General features: G+C 38.1%; 3 protein-coding genes across 6 annotated transcripts; all 3 read right to left on the minus strand.

Moving 5' to 3' along the window:
* Positions 1–2431: 2431 nt before the first annotated feature.
* slc25a37 (solute carrier family 25 member 37) lies at positions 2432–6494 on the minus strand. The gene is made up of 4 exons (XM_020935530.2): positions 6190–6494; positions 4872–5100; positions 4352–4408; positions 2432–4268 (listed from the first exon to the last, which is right to left on the minus strand). Exons 1-4 carry the CDS (start codon positions 6382–6384, stop codon positions 3757–3759), a joined length of 993 nt encoding a protein of 330 aa, XP_020791189.1. The 5' UTR covers positions 6385–6494; the 3' UTR covers positions 2432–3756.
* Positions 6495–6987: 493 nt separating this feature from the next.
* On the minus strand, positions 6988–11789 carry entpd4 (ectonucleoside triphosphate diphosphohydrolase 4). Of its 4 annotated transcripts, none has more exons than XM_055161367.1 (13): positions 11633–11789; positions 11160–11269; positions 10878–11075; positions 10497–10702; positions 10003–10153; positions 9816–9919; positions 9675–9734; positions 9466–9596; positions 8927–9093; positions 8522–8846; positions 8370–8455; positions 8138–8299; positions 6988–7923 (listed from the first exon to the last, which is right to left on the minus strand). In XM_055161367.1, exons 2-13 carry the CDS (start codon positions 11165–11167, stop codon positions 7689–7691), a joined length of 1833 nt encoding a protein of 610 aa, XP_055017342.1. In that variant the 5' UTR covers positions 11168–11269; positions 11633–11789; the 3' UTR covers positions 6988–7688. The 4 variants fall into 4 exon arrangements, 2 of the variants coding, with proteins under 2 accessions (XP_055017342.1, XP_055017341.1); XM_055161366.1 differs by having other exon boundaries at positions 9442–9596; XR_008633206.1 differs by having other exon boundaries at positions 7783–7923; positions 8407–8455; positions 9442–9596.
* Positions 11790–12207: 418 nt separating this feature from the next.
* Positions 12208–16500, minus strand: si:ch211-214j8.12 (uncharacterized protein LOC100000539 homolog). Its single transcript, XM_020935451.2, has 5 exons — positions 16341–16500; positions 15503–15763; positions 15236–15402; positions 13872–14971; positions 12208–13658 (listed from the first exon to the last, which is right to left on the minus strand). The coding sequence occupies exons 2-5, from the start codon at positions 15744–15746 to the stop codon at positions 13286–13288; spliced, it is 1884 nt and encodes a 627-aa protein (XP_020791110.1). The 5' UTR covers positions 15747–15763; positions 16341–16500; the 3' UTR covers positions 12208–13285.
* Positions 16501–16541: the final 41 nt, after the last annotated feature.

A 16541-nucleotide genomic window follows, 5' to 3' on the forward strand; every position in this document is an offset into this window, starting at 1 on the left:
TCAAGCCATGTCTTCTCTTATAGTAACTGAACCAGTTCTTTAGCAAGATTCATACTGTTGGAAGTGTGTATGTTGTGTGAAGGAGACCTGTAAATGTAAAATAAAGTATGCATATATCCCCTACATGTGATTTATCTTTTCACTAGATGTTTTAAACAGACTGATCACCTGGTTGACTCATAAAAGAAGTTTTCAGGGCCAGGCACATCTGCAAGATTATACTGGTAAATTAGGAGAAAACCTAGACTGAAAAGACAATCTTACATTGTCATATTTGACAAATTTCACTGAAACAATACACATAAAGCAATTAAGGTAAAGCAGCCAAAACCTCCGCAAATAAATGTATGCCTTATGTAAAAGCTCTCCTGATTTTATGGTTATAGGGCAAAGAGGTAATTAGACATGAAGAGGGCTCAGATAGCATCTGTTATGACGGCTGTACGAATCTGACAGTGTGTCTCAGCCATACACAGTCAGGCTCATCAGATAAAGGAGAGGCTTAAGGTTACAAGAGGCACAGTTATTGTACCTAGTATTATAATAACTTGCACTTCCTCCAACCAAAATACAGTTTGTTCACAAGTACAGCAAATAAAAAATAACCTCCTCTCGTATCTTTCCTTTATTTGCAATTTCACTTTACGAGTTACATTTAAACAAGGTTATGAACTAAATAAAATATGATTAAAAAAAAAAGAGCCGTTCAACAGCACTTAAATGAATCAATTTTTGTAACAACCAGAAATGTAACATTCTGTCCCATTCTGAAATAGTGTTAAATTACATTTTTAGTGGATTCCTGACCATTTCATAAAAAGTGTTTGTCTAGGTAGGTTTAAAACCTGTCCATTAAAAAATGATCAGGTAACTAACCAGAACTCATTCTGCAATAAGTATGGTGGAGCCTGGAGCCCTGGTGCTGTTCTTCAAGGTGGTCAATGATGCTTTGAAAAACATCGAGATCTCCAAACAGATAACAGAGAAAACCAAAGCAAATCATAAAAACTGCCTTTGTCATTGACTCAATATGCCATGACTAGCTGACAATTTCACAGGGGCAGATAAGATGTGTGGAGGTTTCTCATAAACTTATTTCTATAGTGTAATTTGATCTCCCATGTTACCATCTTTCCAACTGTATATCGTTTTTCATCAGCACTGCATCCATACTTAGCAATGTTAAACAATGCTTGTCCAGTCTTCTTCTTATCCGTGGTATCAAAATGAACCAGGACGTTTAACTTGAGATTAAAACATGACAAGAGCAGAGAACAAGGGCTGAGGGTCTGTTTATTGCATGTTTCAGATAAACATGCTTTAGGTGGAGAAGGGCTATAAGTAAACATTGTAGGACAGTGGCATTACACCATCAGTGTACGTGTCCTTGAGCAGGTTTGAAAAAAGTTCAGTCTCCATCTTACAGTCAAATCTGTCTAAATGAGTCCTCATCATGTACCATTTCAAATTGCAGTTCCACTTTTGGCATCTTTATATAAACAACTGAACAAAAAGCAGGAAATATGCACGTGAACAGATAAGAAAAAACTAAATTCAGTGAGATAGTGGTAGTGAATGACCCTTTTATGGCTCCCAGGAAGACTAGCAACTTAATGGACACTAATGGGGATTCAAATAAAGAATACAGATGGGAATTATTGCAATGCTGTTATTATATTATTGAATATATTTTGAACTCTGCCTTTTTGTAGCCAGACTTATCAAATTAATATAGCCTAAGCATATGCTTATAGTTTTTTCTTTTACATTTTAATCAAACTTTGATAAACTAATCCTCTGTGGTCTAATTCGATAAGATCTACGTGAATATTATTTTAAAAGCATAATAACAGAACCCTACTCACCTGAAAAGTGCTACCTACATTTCACAAAAATGGAGTCAAGCGTGTGAACAATGGGTCTGGCTGGCGTGAGCAGTGATCTCATCAAGGAGGTCATTTCAGTACAATTTCCTAAGTGGTCATTTTATATCCAAATCTAAACGGTGATCAGGCAAAAATATTTTGGCATCTGCAAAGGTAATCAAGTAAAACTACAACTACTAAAGCCAACATTGAGCTTATAAGACAACATTTTAGTGTACGATATATAACACCTTTATGAGGCCTGTCTTCCCGGGCTCCTCCGTTGCTTCGGGCCCATGATTCCGACCGACTCGTCGTGCTGTCGGATCATGATTGATTACAAGCTATTGGTGAATTTACGATTTATAAATTTTGCAAACGATTAGTTTTAGCCTCTGAAGTTTTGTATTTTATTTACAATTAAAATTATAAATTAAATGCAACATCGTAGGGACTCGAATAGGCTACAAAACCACGACATAGGCAACCAAAATCAACAGTTGCACAATACAGCCCCCTAGTGGCCGTATCACGTTCCTACATAAATAATGAGTCGGATACCACAATTATATGCACTTTCATTTTTATTAATGTCCAGTGTCACAAACTATAGAATTTATTTACAATAGATATTGCATTATTGTACACAAAATGGCACTTCAAAAGTGACCTCAACCTTGTGCGCTTCTAGCGGTAGGCTGATAGACATTCACATCTATAGCATCTCCTTTTGGCTGAGCAGATAACTTCATAATCAAATACAATCAACATAAACACCATTGTACACACATACACATAGACTAGTGTCTATGTGTTTTGATAAAAATGACAGGTCAGAAGCAATATCAGTACCAAGTGGTTTATATATAAACATGGTATAAAAACTGTTTCCCATAAGAAAAGGAATAATTAAAAAGCTTTTGTTAAAAGGCGGTAGCTTTATAATCAAAGCATGTAAAATATATTTTTCCAACATACTGAAAATTTAATGATTATGAACTATTCAGGTGCTGAGATGTTGAAATGTTTTTATATTCTAATAGATCAAAATAGACATAAAATTTACAAGTTCTTGAGAAGAGCAACTTGATAATGTATAAAATATTAGCATGATCCATTTGGTGCAAAATCTCTGCTATTGCTATAAACTCTATTCTTGTAAATAAATAGATGTACTTTTTTCTGAATAACACTAATATATACAGGAATGTCCTCACAACTCAGTGAGAGATAAAAATGCTGGAAGTGGCTGTAAATGAAACTAAGGTGGACAGCATTAAAAACTTTTATATATTTAATGTAGTATGTGAACCCTGTCACAGCTTACTTCAGTGGATGTAATACAAATCAGAAAGGTCATTATAACAGATGGTGTGGTGCCTCCACAAAGCACTGTACTCTCATTGGGTCAATCGGGGGACACTGTCCTTGAGTATCTGTGCAGACAATTATTGTTACAACAGATTCTCAACATAAAGGCAAAGCCACCTCGGTGGTTTATGTAGTAGTTTAAAAACTGCCACTGGTCCATCTGAGAACACATTGGAATGTGTTCTCATAGTCCATTATAAATACACAATGGAATCATACAAGCAAACAGAATTCTTAAAATATAAAAATAAATAAAACTTTCCACCAATAAACTATAGAAATTTGTCAATATGCTCCAGTTTTAACCAAACATTGAAAGTGTGTTATCAATATCATGCATTTACTAAAAAGAGGAACAAAATGGCTTTCATCTTTTTGACATTTTCTATGTTGCATAAAGTTGGTTGTGCCACACAAAGAATTTCAGTGTGAACAAAAGAGGGCCATTGTAACACACCTCTACCACAGAGTGAGAATGGTCCTTCCTTGTTTCAAAAAGATACTTCCTCCTGAAAGAGACCTAGTCCTCCTCCAGGTGCTGCTTTGTTAAGAAGTATTTAAAGAACTCATACACAGACCAGGCGATGGCTGTCGAGGGCATTTGATATATAACTCTTGCTTGGACGCCTTTAAAGAAGCCTGCCATGCCCCCAAGCCTGTACACGGTCCTAAAGGCATTAGCCATGCCTGACAAGTGCCCACTAATGTTCATGGAGTTGAGTGCCACGTTCTCCTGAGTGTTGAGCAATGTTTTACACACATCCAAAGGAGTGGTTACAGCGGCGGACACAGCCCCTGCTGCTGCACCGGACACTATGTGAGAGCCTGGATGGTAGAGTCTGTCAGGGTTCAGCTGCTCCTGCATTAGCTCATATGTGATGAAGTGGACTGCCTGAAAGGGAATGTTCATGGTCAGCTGAGTGCTATAGCTGCGGTAGAAGGCCCCAATCCCTTCTGTACGGGTGATGGTTTGGACACAGTCCCAAAGACCCCGGTAAGGAGAATTGTACATCTGCATCCTCTGCTTCACCACTAAACCAACAGAATTGAAAATGTTTTGTAATAGTTGATAATAATGGTAAAACTATTTTTAACTATTTTCATAAATGATTTACCTTCAGCTGGATTCATTATAGCATCATGGAGAACTGTGGCCACACTACCTGCAACACCTGTGAAAAGCAGTATATAAATAAGTACATTTAAAAAGGTATTACATGACCACAAAACCGGTTTAAACACAGTAGATTTGTGACACCAACAGAGGGATTTTGGTTTATGAGACACACAGCAAAGTTAGAAAAATTAGTAGGGGAAGTTGTGCTGAGGGCACGGGGTGAGTGAGCCAGGGCTAGCTGTGAGTTTCCATAGAAAGCACAAGAGATGAGCCTGAACATGAGATGCGGTTTAGGGAAGCAAGAGTCAGATGAGCACAGTGGAGGACATATGTGAGAGCTGAGGGAGAAAGGTGAGCTGAAGAGAAGGAACAGGTGACACATCATAGAGCACTGAGCCTCTGAGCTCTGGTGAAACAAAACAGATTAGATTGATTTAAAAGGGCAGGGAATATACAAGGGTTATTCTAGGTTAATGTATAAACAATATTTAAGTACAATGAGATGCAGAATCTCGTACCGTTTGCTAAATGACTGTTGCGCCCATTCTGAATGACATCACTTAGCGGGCGTTTGACTCGTTCATAGCACGCAAAGTACAGAGCATGTGCTGGTCCAGCTCCCAACATGGTGATGTTGAGGCCCCGAAACGGTCTGAAGATGCCCTCAGTCTTGATAATGCGTTTCAGTGCTTCATACACACTTCTGTACTGTGCATTTGGATCTGGCTGCAGGCTCTGCATCCGTGTCTTAAACAAAAAAAAGACAATTAATGTAAGATGCATTATCAGTTTGTGATGATGACTTAAGGAAATCACTTGGGGAGGACAACTGAGTGAGATCTGCTACATTGTTTTCAGAAACAAATCAGAGACACATACACTCAGGGCTCTCAAAGTTGCTACAGCTGATACAGACTTATAATTTTTCCTTAAATTAAAAGTAATGTAAAAAAAAAAATATATATATATAATATATATATATATATATATATATATATATATATATATATATATATATATACATACATACACACACACACATACAGATTGAGGTTGAGAATGAACTTGAGAATACAATTGTGAGTGAGTGTCTTTATTTTACAATGAGGTGTATACATATTCACACCCACAGGCGGATTCGAAATGTGCAGAACACTGATAAGACCACCCAAAATATAAAACTAACAACTCCCTGACTAATCCAAGTGCTTTATCTACTGCACAAGACAATGTGTCACTTGGTTAAACGACGTGTTGACAATTATTATTATGTCTAATTCGTTTACTGAAGCACAGGTGCAACGTGTTACAATTCCAATGAGACACTATATTTTTGCATTTTCTGCTCAGGGCATTAGAGGTCAGTCAGACAGCCTGTCTGTATATATTCCACGCCAACACTTGACCTTCATAAACACGTTTACTCCAAGTTACTCTTTATATCTCAAACTGAAGCCAGATTGACATGGATTTTGTTATTTTGCCTTCATAAATATAGCCACTTTCAGGCTAAAACAATTATAGGCTGCCTCAGTTAAATACTGGCAATAGAGAGTTACATAAAGTTATGCAAAGTGAATGAAATTTAGCTTGCTGTCTGTTATTATTACGTCTCCTCTTTTTAACAACCGGATAAACTAGTATGAGCAACAGTAGTGCCAGTGATCGTGCTGCCGTGCGTAAATTGGCTAACACTGGAGCTAACCAAGGATGGGCAGCTTTAGTGGTTTCCTGTTATAGCTTCAAAGATGCCTGAGCCAAACAGGTTAGCTATGCTTTGAAGCTTGACTAAGAACTGACTCTAGAGGACAGTGTTGTTGCTGATGAGTGCGTTACCTTGACAGAGTCCACGGGGTACATCACGGTGTGCTCCAGAATACCAGCCACAGCTCCCGCTGTCATGTGTATCGTCACAGGGACATGAGGTGGCAAGCTCTCATAGTCCACATCACTGTTAAAAGCCCCGTGGTCTTGGCTTTTTACCTGCGACATTTCAAGTGTTGCCACCACTCGCTCTGAGCTTAACTCCATGCGTGGTGACCCCTCGACAGATGATTTTATGTTTTAGATAACTCTGGGAGAGGTCTCATCGGCATGCATATCCACAACATCATCACTACAGGCTGCGGCGGTCCCTGCGCCCAGCTACGTCACTGCACAGGCGTGTCCCACCAGCTCTCGACCATTCATATTGCACATACTTAGAGTGGGCTTGTCCCAAGCACAAACCAGCCAATCAAAAGTTCTCCCTTAACAAGAACCATCAGACTCGTAGGCTGGGAAATTCTTGAATGGAGTTCTACATTTACGCATGAATTGCGCAAACACCCAGCAGCAAAATGTATAGTTTCTACCATCTCTAATAATTGTTTAACAGTCCATTTTTCTATACGCCAACAGTAAAAAGTTGAGTGAAATTATGTAAAATAACTACGTATGTGACAATGCCCGTGTAGGCCATGGGCATGTGCTGCCTGTAGTGCTGAATGAACAAGAATAAAACATTTAGCTACGTCTAATGGAAATGTGCAGTGTCACTGACAAAGGGAGTGCCACTTAAGCTCCAAGACAGTGACAGACAATACTGGAAAAATCCATAACACTGAAAAATACTAGACAATTAAACAACAGAAAAACAGGAAAATCATTTATTGTGCATTCTGTGCAAACAAGTAACATAAATAAATTCCATGTTTTGAAATCTTAATAACAAGTCCCAAGCCCCAGATAATATCAGTGATACAATGGCTTCAAGAAATGAAGCCACACAAAACTCATCTCTACAGACAGTGACAAGACATACAGTACAGTATATTGCACAAGTAGTGACTCACAATTTGAACATAAAACATAATAATATACATAGCTGCGGTGCAGAGTACTGCAAAAGTCCTTCACAACAGAAATGCATTGCATATGTGGTTTGTATAAAATGTGAAATATTACTGCATTTTGCAATAACAAAGAGACACAATCATGCAACATACAAAAGGCAAGTACCATACAGCTAAATAAAGACTCCAAAAGGCCTACCGTGATTTTGTTAAGAAAAGAAAACAACATTCAAACTAAACAGATCAAATCTAAATCCTGCCACATTGTCTAATGGCACAAATTTAAAATGATTCAGAAATAACTTATAACTTAAAACATTGGCTCAGTTTGCCGGAGATGTCAGCAAATCTCCTTGTGTTGTGACATAATCTTTCAAACATCACAATCCAGCACATACTGTAGATTTTAAAAGCTTGCCCAACAAGCAGATGAGTAAAAATCAAATAAAAGAGTGCTTTGGGAAGTCAGGCATGCTGTCCAAGCTTTATGCTCTATAACATTTAGAGGTTAATAGGCAGAGTGGGTGATCCAAGGCCTGCTTCCAGCCATAGTGAGGTAGAGGGGCTGCAACGCTGAGCTGTACGCCGGTGGATTCGTCTAAGTCGCAGTAAGTACAGCATAATCGAAAGCAACACAATGAAGAAACACGCCAGAAATAAGTAGTGGTTGTTGACAAAAGAAAAACTGTGCCGCCAGTGGGAGTGTAATCCTTTAAGGCTTTCCTGCTGGATATCCCTAAACAGAAACAAGGGCATATACTTAATGCGATATAGCAGGGTGGATAACTTATAGTTAGTCCAGTCATTTGTTAAGTCTTAACTAGAATTATAGCTGTATCCAAAAATGTCAAAAGCAGTTACATTTGCAAGTCATCTTAAAGTGGAGTCCTATCATTAAAACACTGTCGTAGTCCTAGTGGCACAAAGTATCATCTATAGTCTAATCTTACCTCAAAGGCAGAAATCTTGTTCGGTAAAGTATTGCTCCTAAAGTCCATTGTACTTCTTTATCATAAACTAAAAGAGCAGTCTTGAGGTTCTGATAGTTGCTTGGAAAAGAAAAGCCTGTGTGCAAAACCTCATACATCCATGCAGACTTAAAGCACTGGTACCTAGAAAGATAAACACATGTTCACAGGTTTAAAAAAAAAAAAAAAAAAAGTTCATATACAAGCTACTTACTTTAGTCTATGAAAATCTGCATGTGAAGCATACAAACCAGCATCAAAGCGCTCTCTCAGAGTCTTCCACTGTGTGGCACAGTAACTCTGGAAAAGTAAAATATAATAAATTATGATTCAAAATGAAAACAGCTTGCACTTAAACCATTTTACCTTGGCAGCCTGTGTGTACTTGGTAGCATTATAATCTCCACCCATTCGCAGCACGTCCTCTGTGCAATAGTAGAATTCAGAGAAGCCATAAAACTGGCTGTTGCTGAAGTCAATGGTGGGCTGATAGACACCACTCAGAGATGTTTGAGTCTCACTGGTACGGTTTAAGTATGGCTGGAGGAGCTGTCTGCACTCATCAAAGTTCCCTGTCCCTCTTACAAAGAACTTCTGTGTTGAGGTCCCAATGGTATCCTCCATGTCAGTAGGTAGACAAGGATCGAGGAAGGGCGAGTCCACTGTTTCACCAAAATGCTCACCTAAAAGCCTGCTCAAAGGGGCCAGATCAAGTAACAGAGTGTAATCGGCTAGATAACAAAAATAACACATTAATAAACAATGTCTTACTTGTTACGGGAGATAGAATTTCTGATTATATTCTCCTCATATCTTTGACGAGCTGCATTGCCACCAAAACCCAAGAAAGTGGAGACATAAACTCGATAAACATGCTCTGTGCGGTGTGCATCACAGCCCAAGTTGAATTCAGCCAGTAAATTTTTGGCAACTTCCTCCTTCAAAAGCACCATTATGTTAATGGAATAGTAGAGTGGAATAGTAGGCTTTCAAGGTATGTCAATAATAAACAAAAAATACAGTTACAAATGAAGGTACCATTTATAATTTAAAATAAGATATAATGTAATTAGACCCTTACTGAATGTCTTAACATCTACAATTCTAGTTTCCCCAACTTTATTTTAGTTAAGTCATGCAACAATCTCACAGTGGTGAATAGAGAGGAGTTCATCTCCACAGGACAAAAATGTCTGATATGTTTTAATCAGGAAGTGACAGAGATCAGAGAGGGAAAAGAACAAAGGGTGAGTGATAAAAACAAAACAGAATTGGTGGATAATAACCTGCTGTGGAGAGGCAAAGCTTACAGTTTTGGGCACTTCATATGCGATTTGTGTAGATACACCACCCATGTCCAAGACACCAGCAGTCCTTTTCCTCACCAACGCCTCCTGCTGAACACCACCTGGAACATTTACCTCAACTACAGCTTCCCCTTCTAAAATATAAAAAAAATATATATATATATTTTGGGCCTTTTCTTTTAAACCAACAATCTACTGCCATAAACCCTTACCACTGTGTGCATGATTAAATCTTCCCAGGACAAAGTTAATGCCAATCCACGCATAAACACCTATATCAATAGAAAATATAATGAATAATCATGATTTCAGTAATCACGTTTATTTAATATATAAACTATACATAAACATGCCTTCTTGTTTTCCAGAGATGACTTCCACGTGGGAATCAGAGAAAAGGAAGTTAAAGTCCACTGGAATATCTGTTCGCAAATCCTCAAGAAGTGCTTCTTGTTGGCTAAGTGAAAAACACACCAGTCAACACTTTCTGCCATTTGAGGGATCTCTTACTAAAAATTTTATAAAAATAATGAGGCATACCTTTCAGGAAGTATTCTCATTCCAGCTGTACATAAAATGTATAATGGTGTTTCCTGGTGCTTATTTTTGGGAATGTGTTGGGCAGCAAAGTTTAACAGTGGTTTGATGTGATCACTAGCTTTTTCAGGTGTTTTGGCAAGTTCGGAAATGCCTAAAAAAATAAACAAATACAGGAGTAAAACATAAAACACAAATTAAATGAGGGTTTGTTAACTTCCACATTAATTTGCAAATAGAGATGATAAATATATAGTTATATGAGAAATGTTGATTATATTGCAATTTTGGAGATATGAAAATATTACAATCTTGTGTAAGTGTAATAAGAAAAGGACAAGATTAAAATAAAAAGTATAAGATGATATTTCTGCACCATAGTTTATGTGTGTTATGTGCATGATTTGAACCTCAAATAAGACATATTTTCGACACAATTCTGAGGTACTGCAAATATGTCAACTGGATGTCATTAAGATTATCCCAAAAATAATCACCTGGTTTTATCTTCATGACCACTGGTTTTCGGTGCTCGTCTCTCATTTGTCGAATGTCTAGCAACTCATGAGGGTTGCCATTGTGTCTGGGCCAACAATACACAAATATTCTGGAGCCACTGCTGCCACAGTCCACCACCAGGCCATAATTCAGATTTGGGTTGCTTGTGTCAGTTGCATCGATATCAGTGACTCTTGCCAGGTGCCTTTAAGAAATAACACAGATAATGCAAGTTAGGAATACCAGTTGCTAATTTACATCCAAAATTATCAAATAATTTCTGTTTATACTACTGGATCTCTGTTATATCAGGAAATATACAACTGCACCCTTTCTAAAAGGTCTTGTAGAGACAGTAACAATGAGCAGCGGCAATATACCTGTGAAAGTGATTTTCTTTAGCGTGCCAGATGACAGGACCCTTTCCAGATGCAAGTAGCATGTACAGTAGTCCAATGAGACCAAAAATGAGACCTATAAGTATCCATTGCCTGAATGACGGAATCATGAGCCGTGGAAGAACTTGTGAGGATAGACTGAAATGCCATGACGCTGGGAAAAGGCATGAGAAACTTATCCTGTCAAAATAAAGACAAAGACTGGATTAGTAATGCACTGTTACTGTTAAGCATTATGTCAAACCAATAATGAAGAAGTACAACCTTCCCATGTTGACGACTGTCTCCGATTATAGTAGCATTGTTATGAAGGTGCAAAAGGGCAGAGCTTGTTTCGACCACCCCACAAGATTTCTACAGCTTACATTCATGTTCTGTAAAAAAATTTATTTTTAAATGTCAAAAATTTGTATTACATGCAGTAATAAAGCTGTGGAGGATGTAATATGCGATGGCTTTATCCGGGGATGTTTTGTATCATTTAACCACCAGATGAAGCATTCGTCGGCCCCTGGGTTACAGGTTCTTTGACCTCCAGCCACAACCCACTGGTACCTCACTTTTGTTCATCATCGAAAGAACGCTATCAGTTTATTACATAATTCACAGTGAACATGAAAGGTATGCCTAGCTAGGTATGTCTATGTTTCGTCTAAAAGAACAGCTGCATCCTAAGTTTATTAGCTCCAATCAAACAACACGACAAAGTACATATTTGTATTCCTTAAGGTACTTACAGATAAATCAGGATATCCACAGTAACACAATCAATTTATAATTTTGTCGGCCATGGGATGCTAACCGCTGGCTAAAGCGAGTATGTGGCAGGTTTACGTCGTGTGACGTAGTGGATACTCTCCACACTGGTGCGTTTGGTTTTAGTCTTTGGATGGGCCGCAGTAGTGCGTGCAATGTGCACATTTAATACCGCCCAACCACGCAAGTGCGCTTTGTAAGATCCATGCGCTCAACACCCCTCTACGCAGGGTCACCGTCCATTGTGGTATATAAAACTAGAGAGATCCTCATGTATTACATTACATTATATTAAATATATTTGCATTTGGGTTGTTAAATATTACACTGTAAATGTGGCGATTGCTTTTTGGATTAGACGGTTATTTATTTTAATAATGTGTTTGACAAACCTGTCACTCCTGTGCTTGCCAAGTTGCCATACCCTATTTGGGCTCCTATAGCTCTTCTTTATTTGCCTGATTAAGAACTATTAGTAAAACTGATAAAATTCACAATTTGCAAGTAAGATGATGTGTGGGATTTTTGTCTCTCCAAGAAATATATAAAAGTCAAATTCAGTCAATCAATCAATCAGACTTTATTTATAGAGCTCTTTACAACACTCAAGGTGACCAAAGTGCTTTCAAATAAAACCAACACAATATAAAAACATTCAAAACATTAAACAACGAAATACGTAAAACAAATTGTGCAAAGTGCATTACTGTTTAAAGCCAGCCTGAATAGATAGGCCTGTATTTAAAAAAGCCAAAGTCTGTGATGATGCGCATATTGATGTTTGTTCCAGAGTCTGCCAGTGACAGAGAAAACCCGGTCATCCCAGTGTTTAAACTTGGCTCTAGAGATTTACCGTGGAAGCTGGTTGCTTGATCTTAATGTCCTATTTGAGTCGTGGACAGACAGGAGGACAGGAGCAAGGCTGTTAAGATTTTTAAAAACAAACAGTAAAAATTTTAAATCAATAAAACTGGAAGCCAGTGGGGATAAAAGGCCTGATGTCTGGGTGTGCTGCACAAGCTGGAGGTGACTGAAGCAGACTGAGACACACCGACATAAAGTGCAGTTCACAAATATTGAACCAGCTGATCTATATAAGTGACTAGATCCATTAACTTCTTGTATTACAACAAAAATGCCTTTTAACAAGAGGCCTACATTAGCAATCCCCCACCTGTGTACAGTTTGCTTTTAGAGTGGTGTGATGCCATCAGAAACCCAATGCATGTAAAATGTGTTCCTCACCTCTCCCCCTCATCCAGCTTGGGTCCTATATCAAAGGCCTGGGAGCTTGAGAGTTCTGCACAGTATCTATATCTTTATCTGTGATGCTACAATCATAAGATGACCACTGCAATTGCCACAGCAACAGTAGCCAGCAGTCTCTAACAGCCCCTGGCAACTACTGTGTGGTGCCAGGGGCTGTGTTGCTGTGTACATAAATGACAGATTTCAAACTGACAGAAAAGACTTTTTGTTGACAATGCTAATATATTTAACTGCTATATATTTTTGGGGTTTCCTTGCTTAGTTTGCAATGAATACCTTGTTTATTTGTACTAAACCATAACAAATTGTATCAAAGAGTATAAGCAAGTTTCTTTGGAGTTATTATTTGGAATCACTTGTCACGCCTACATCCATGCAACTTCTACATGGCCAGATCTCACTCTGTCTGTCCACTCAGAGTGGCAGATATTCCAGCAGAAACTGATGTTCAAAAACTTCAGCCTCTTACACTGAATAAGTAAGTTATTTACGGTTTCCATCTTAATATCAGTTCTTTGTAGGTCGAGGTGTTGCAGACATCTTAGAGGCAAAGAGTCAAATTGGTTCATGCTGGCTCGGTGTAGCACTTCTTGCAAAATACAGTTCAAAGGACAAGGCAAGGAGATCAATGAAACCTTTTGAAGGAGGGAGGAGTGTGCCAGGAGACAAGCAAGTATCGTCTCAAGGAACAAGCTCTGTGTAATGTGAGGTTTCATTTGACTATGCTCATACGAGAACCTACAAAAATAAATACATTGTAATCAATAAATAACAAAGTGAATCATGCATTAAAAACATTTAACTATGAGAAATTCTAAATATTAAACTTTTTAAATCTCTATAAAGCCCTAATTAATAATCTCTAATGAGACTGATATGCAATGTTGGAAATTTATATTTAAAAAGAATATAAAAATGTAAGTAATAAACAACACAAATAAATATCCATACCGTAGTGTTAGCTTGCGAAGGTCCGGCAGATGTAGCTTATTCCAATCTATTTGGCGGTTAATAGTATATTCAAGTGAAAAAGAGGGATGGCAAGGTTCAAGTGAGATAGACAATTCTCTTAGCCTAGAAGAAGCCTGGAGGATAGTCAGCAGAGAAGAATAAGAGGAGGGGGTTGTTTTTACTCCTTCCAGAGTAAGTGAGAGCAAAGTGGATCCTACAACGCACACAGTGTTGACCAGATTCTGCAAAAAGTCTGAATACTGTAAGGACAACCTTTTTAACTGGCCTGAAAAACCCTCAAGAGATTTGGTTAAATGTGTCACTTCATCAGTTTGTATGGTGTGAGGATAATCAGCATTGATGGATATACTGCTGATTCCTGGGCACAAAAAGCAAAGACTTATCAAAGACTCACACGACAATATTCGGACATCCCTCAGCCTGAGCGTTAACTCATTTTTGTCTTGCATAAAACAGCTTTCATCCTCACTTTCACTGCAATTTTCTTCCATTTCCTTTACTTTGTTGTTATTATATTCAACTCTATCCTGTCTTTGCTTCCACCGTTTCCAAACTCCCTCCAAAGAAGGGACCTCATATCTGGCTGCGAACATATCTGTCTGGTTAAAGTCACCATGCAAAATAAGTTTGCATGCCTGTGCAATACCTTCAATGGCTAGTTTTTCTAAGCCAGACAATGTGAGAAGAAGGTATGCTGCTATTGCTACAGCGTCGCCATTTTGTTCCTCAAAACCAATATCTAAAGCCAGCAGGCTGTGGAGAGGTAGAGGAGGAACAGTAGAAATGTCTGATGATAAGTTACTGCATGAAGCTGATGTTGAGGGGCTGTTTGTGTGAGAAGACTGACATAGTACACCTCCTCCAAGAAGAAGTAGATCAGCAGGGGAGACCAAATGACACCGAGATATGTCCAAGTGGCACAGTAGAGTGAGGTTTTGGACAATAGTTCTAAGGACACTTTTATCAGTGGTTGTTCCAGCCAGAAAGAGTGAGCGTAGTTTAGGTAAAGAAGGAAAAGTCTGTGAGAGGACTTTTGAGGACAGCTGCTGTGCTCCAGAGAAATCCAGGTAAGAAAGAAGCTGCAAAATATAAGAAACATACTCTTAGACAAAAGTATGTATTATACCGATTATAATAGACAATAGTCCCAAACCATATTAGAAATGCAAGTTCTCTGACAAATAGACAGATCATTTTTGATGTAATTATTTTTTTTTCCTTTATATTTTTTGTTGTAAACAGCCAAATAATAATAATAAAGTGACAAAAATATAAAATTGGCAGTTTCTTCAGGTCATGTGATATGCATCAGTATGTGAGCATGTAATTATTATGTAACTGACCCGGCAACGCGCAGCAATCTGGGCACAGACAGGAGTGGTGACCAGGCCTGGGCAGTTTGCAAGAGACAGTGTACGTAACTGTGGAACAAGCAGCAAATCAAGGGCTGCTCGGGATAATTTCTTTCTCATACACAGCAACTTAATTAGATCCTCCACAAGCTCAGCACCTAGACCCATAAACAAACAAAAATATACAAACCACAGATATTTGTTTGTATAAAAGCAAAAACAAGCAACAGTATGAAACATGTGAAATTTAATACTTACACAGCACATTGAATGGCCCCATTATATGTCTGAATAAGTACTGATCTAAGTACTTGTCAGTGTAATCTTTCACCCATATGGTATTCATGTTGTCAGCCAGACTGAGAAGGCAAAGGCGAGTGAGGGAAAGTGCGCTGCCATCTTCATCTGTGGTAGTGCTGGAGCTGTTCATCCATCCAGGAGACTCTTTCTGTCTGGGCTGCTTTTTCCTCTGGTCTCCCTTTGAGGCTCCATACAGAGGCATTGACTTGAGTGTTCACACTAAATTAGTAAAATTTTAATCTGTTATTAAAGTTATTTGTTAAGTTAACTGTCAATACAATTTTGGAACTTGTCTGTAAAAATCCTTCTTTCAATGCTTTCAATAAAAAGGTGTCTATTTAGTTTGGCCTATTTTTATTGTTTTTCTTTGAAAGGCACACTATATCAATCTTCTCTGCTGAAAGGTTCACTACCTTCTTGTCTCCATATAGATGTAATGGCTTTGCCTGAAATGTTCCACAATATGGTATTACCACGAGGCCAATTTACAGGCCTTCTTCTCACACTCAGAATCCATGCTTTTGAATTAATATATGCAAGTCAAGTTTAATGCAAACTTTGGAACATTTCAAGCTCAGCAATATCAATATCTCCATGGCGACAAGCAAGGGGTGGATGCACCTTTAAATAAAAGAAAAATCTTATTTTTTTTATTACTTGATGACTTGTTAGAGGTTAACCTCAAACTCTATTCTGGATAAAAAGAACTGAAAACCTTGCAGAAATATCGAAATACAGCAAAAAATAAATAAAAATAAAAAGTTCATCATAAAAGGTGTGGTGATTTGCCACTTACCTTGAAAGTAAAGTGAATTCAGTATTTTTTCTATGTTAGATATAAAGCTAATGGAAATGTACAGCTAATGTTACCCTTTGCTCGACAATAGACGAGGTTACTTCCTGGTTCTATGTCTTTGACTGTGTGGTCACTCCTGACTCAATACTGACGCCAATGGAAGGACTCGTTACTGTAATGTTTGTACAATATGCGAACACG

Source organism: Boleophthalmus pectinirostris, unplaced genomic scaffold (assembly GCF_026225935.1).
Source record: "Boleophthalmus pectinirostris isolate CB_2022bp ecotype Guang Dong unplaced genomic scaffold, ASM2622593v1 HiC_scaffold_4, whole genome shotgun sequence".
Taxonomy (NCBI): domain Eukaryota; kingdom Metazoa; phylum Chordata; class Actinopteri; order Gobiiformes; family Gobiidae; genus Boleophthalmus; species Boleophthalmus pectinirostris.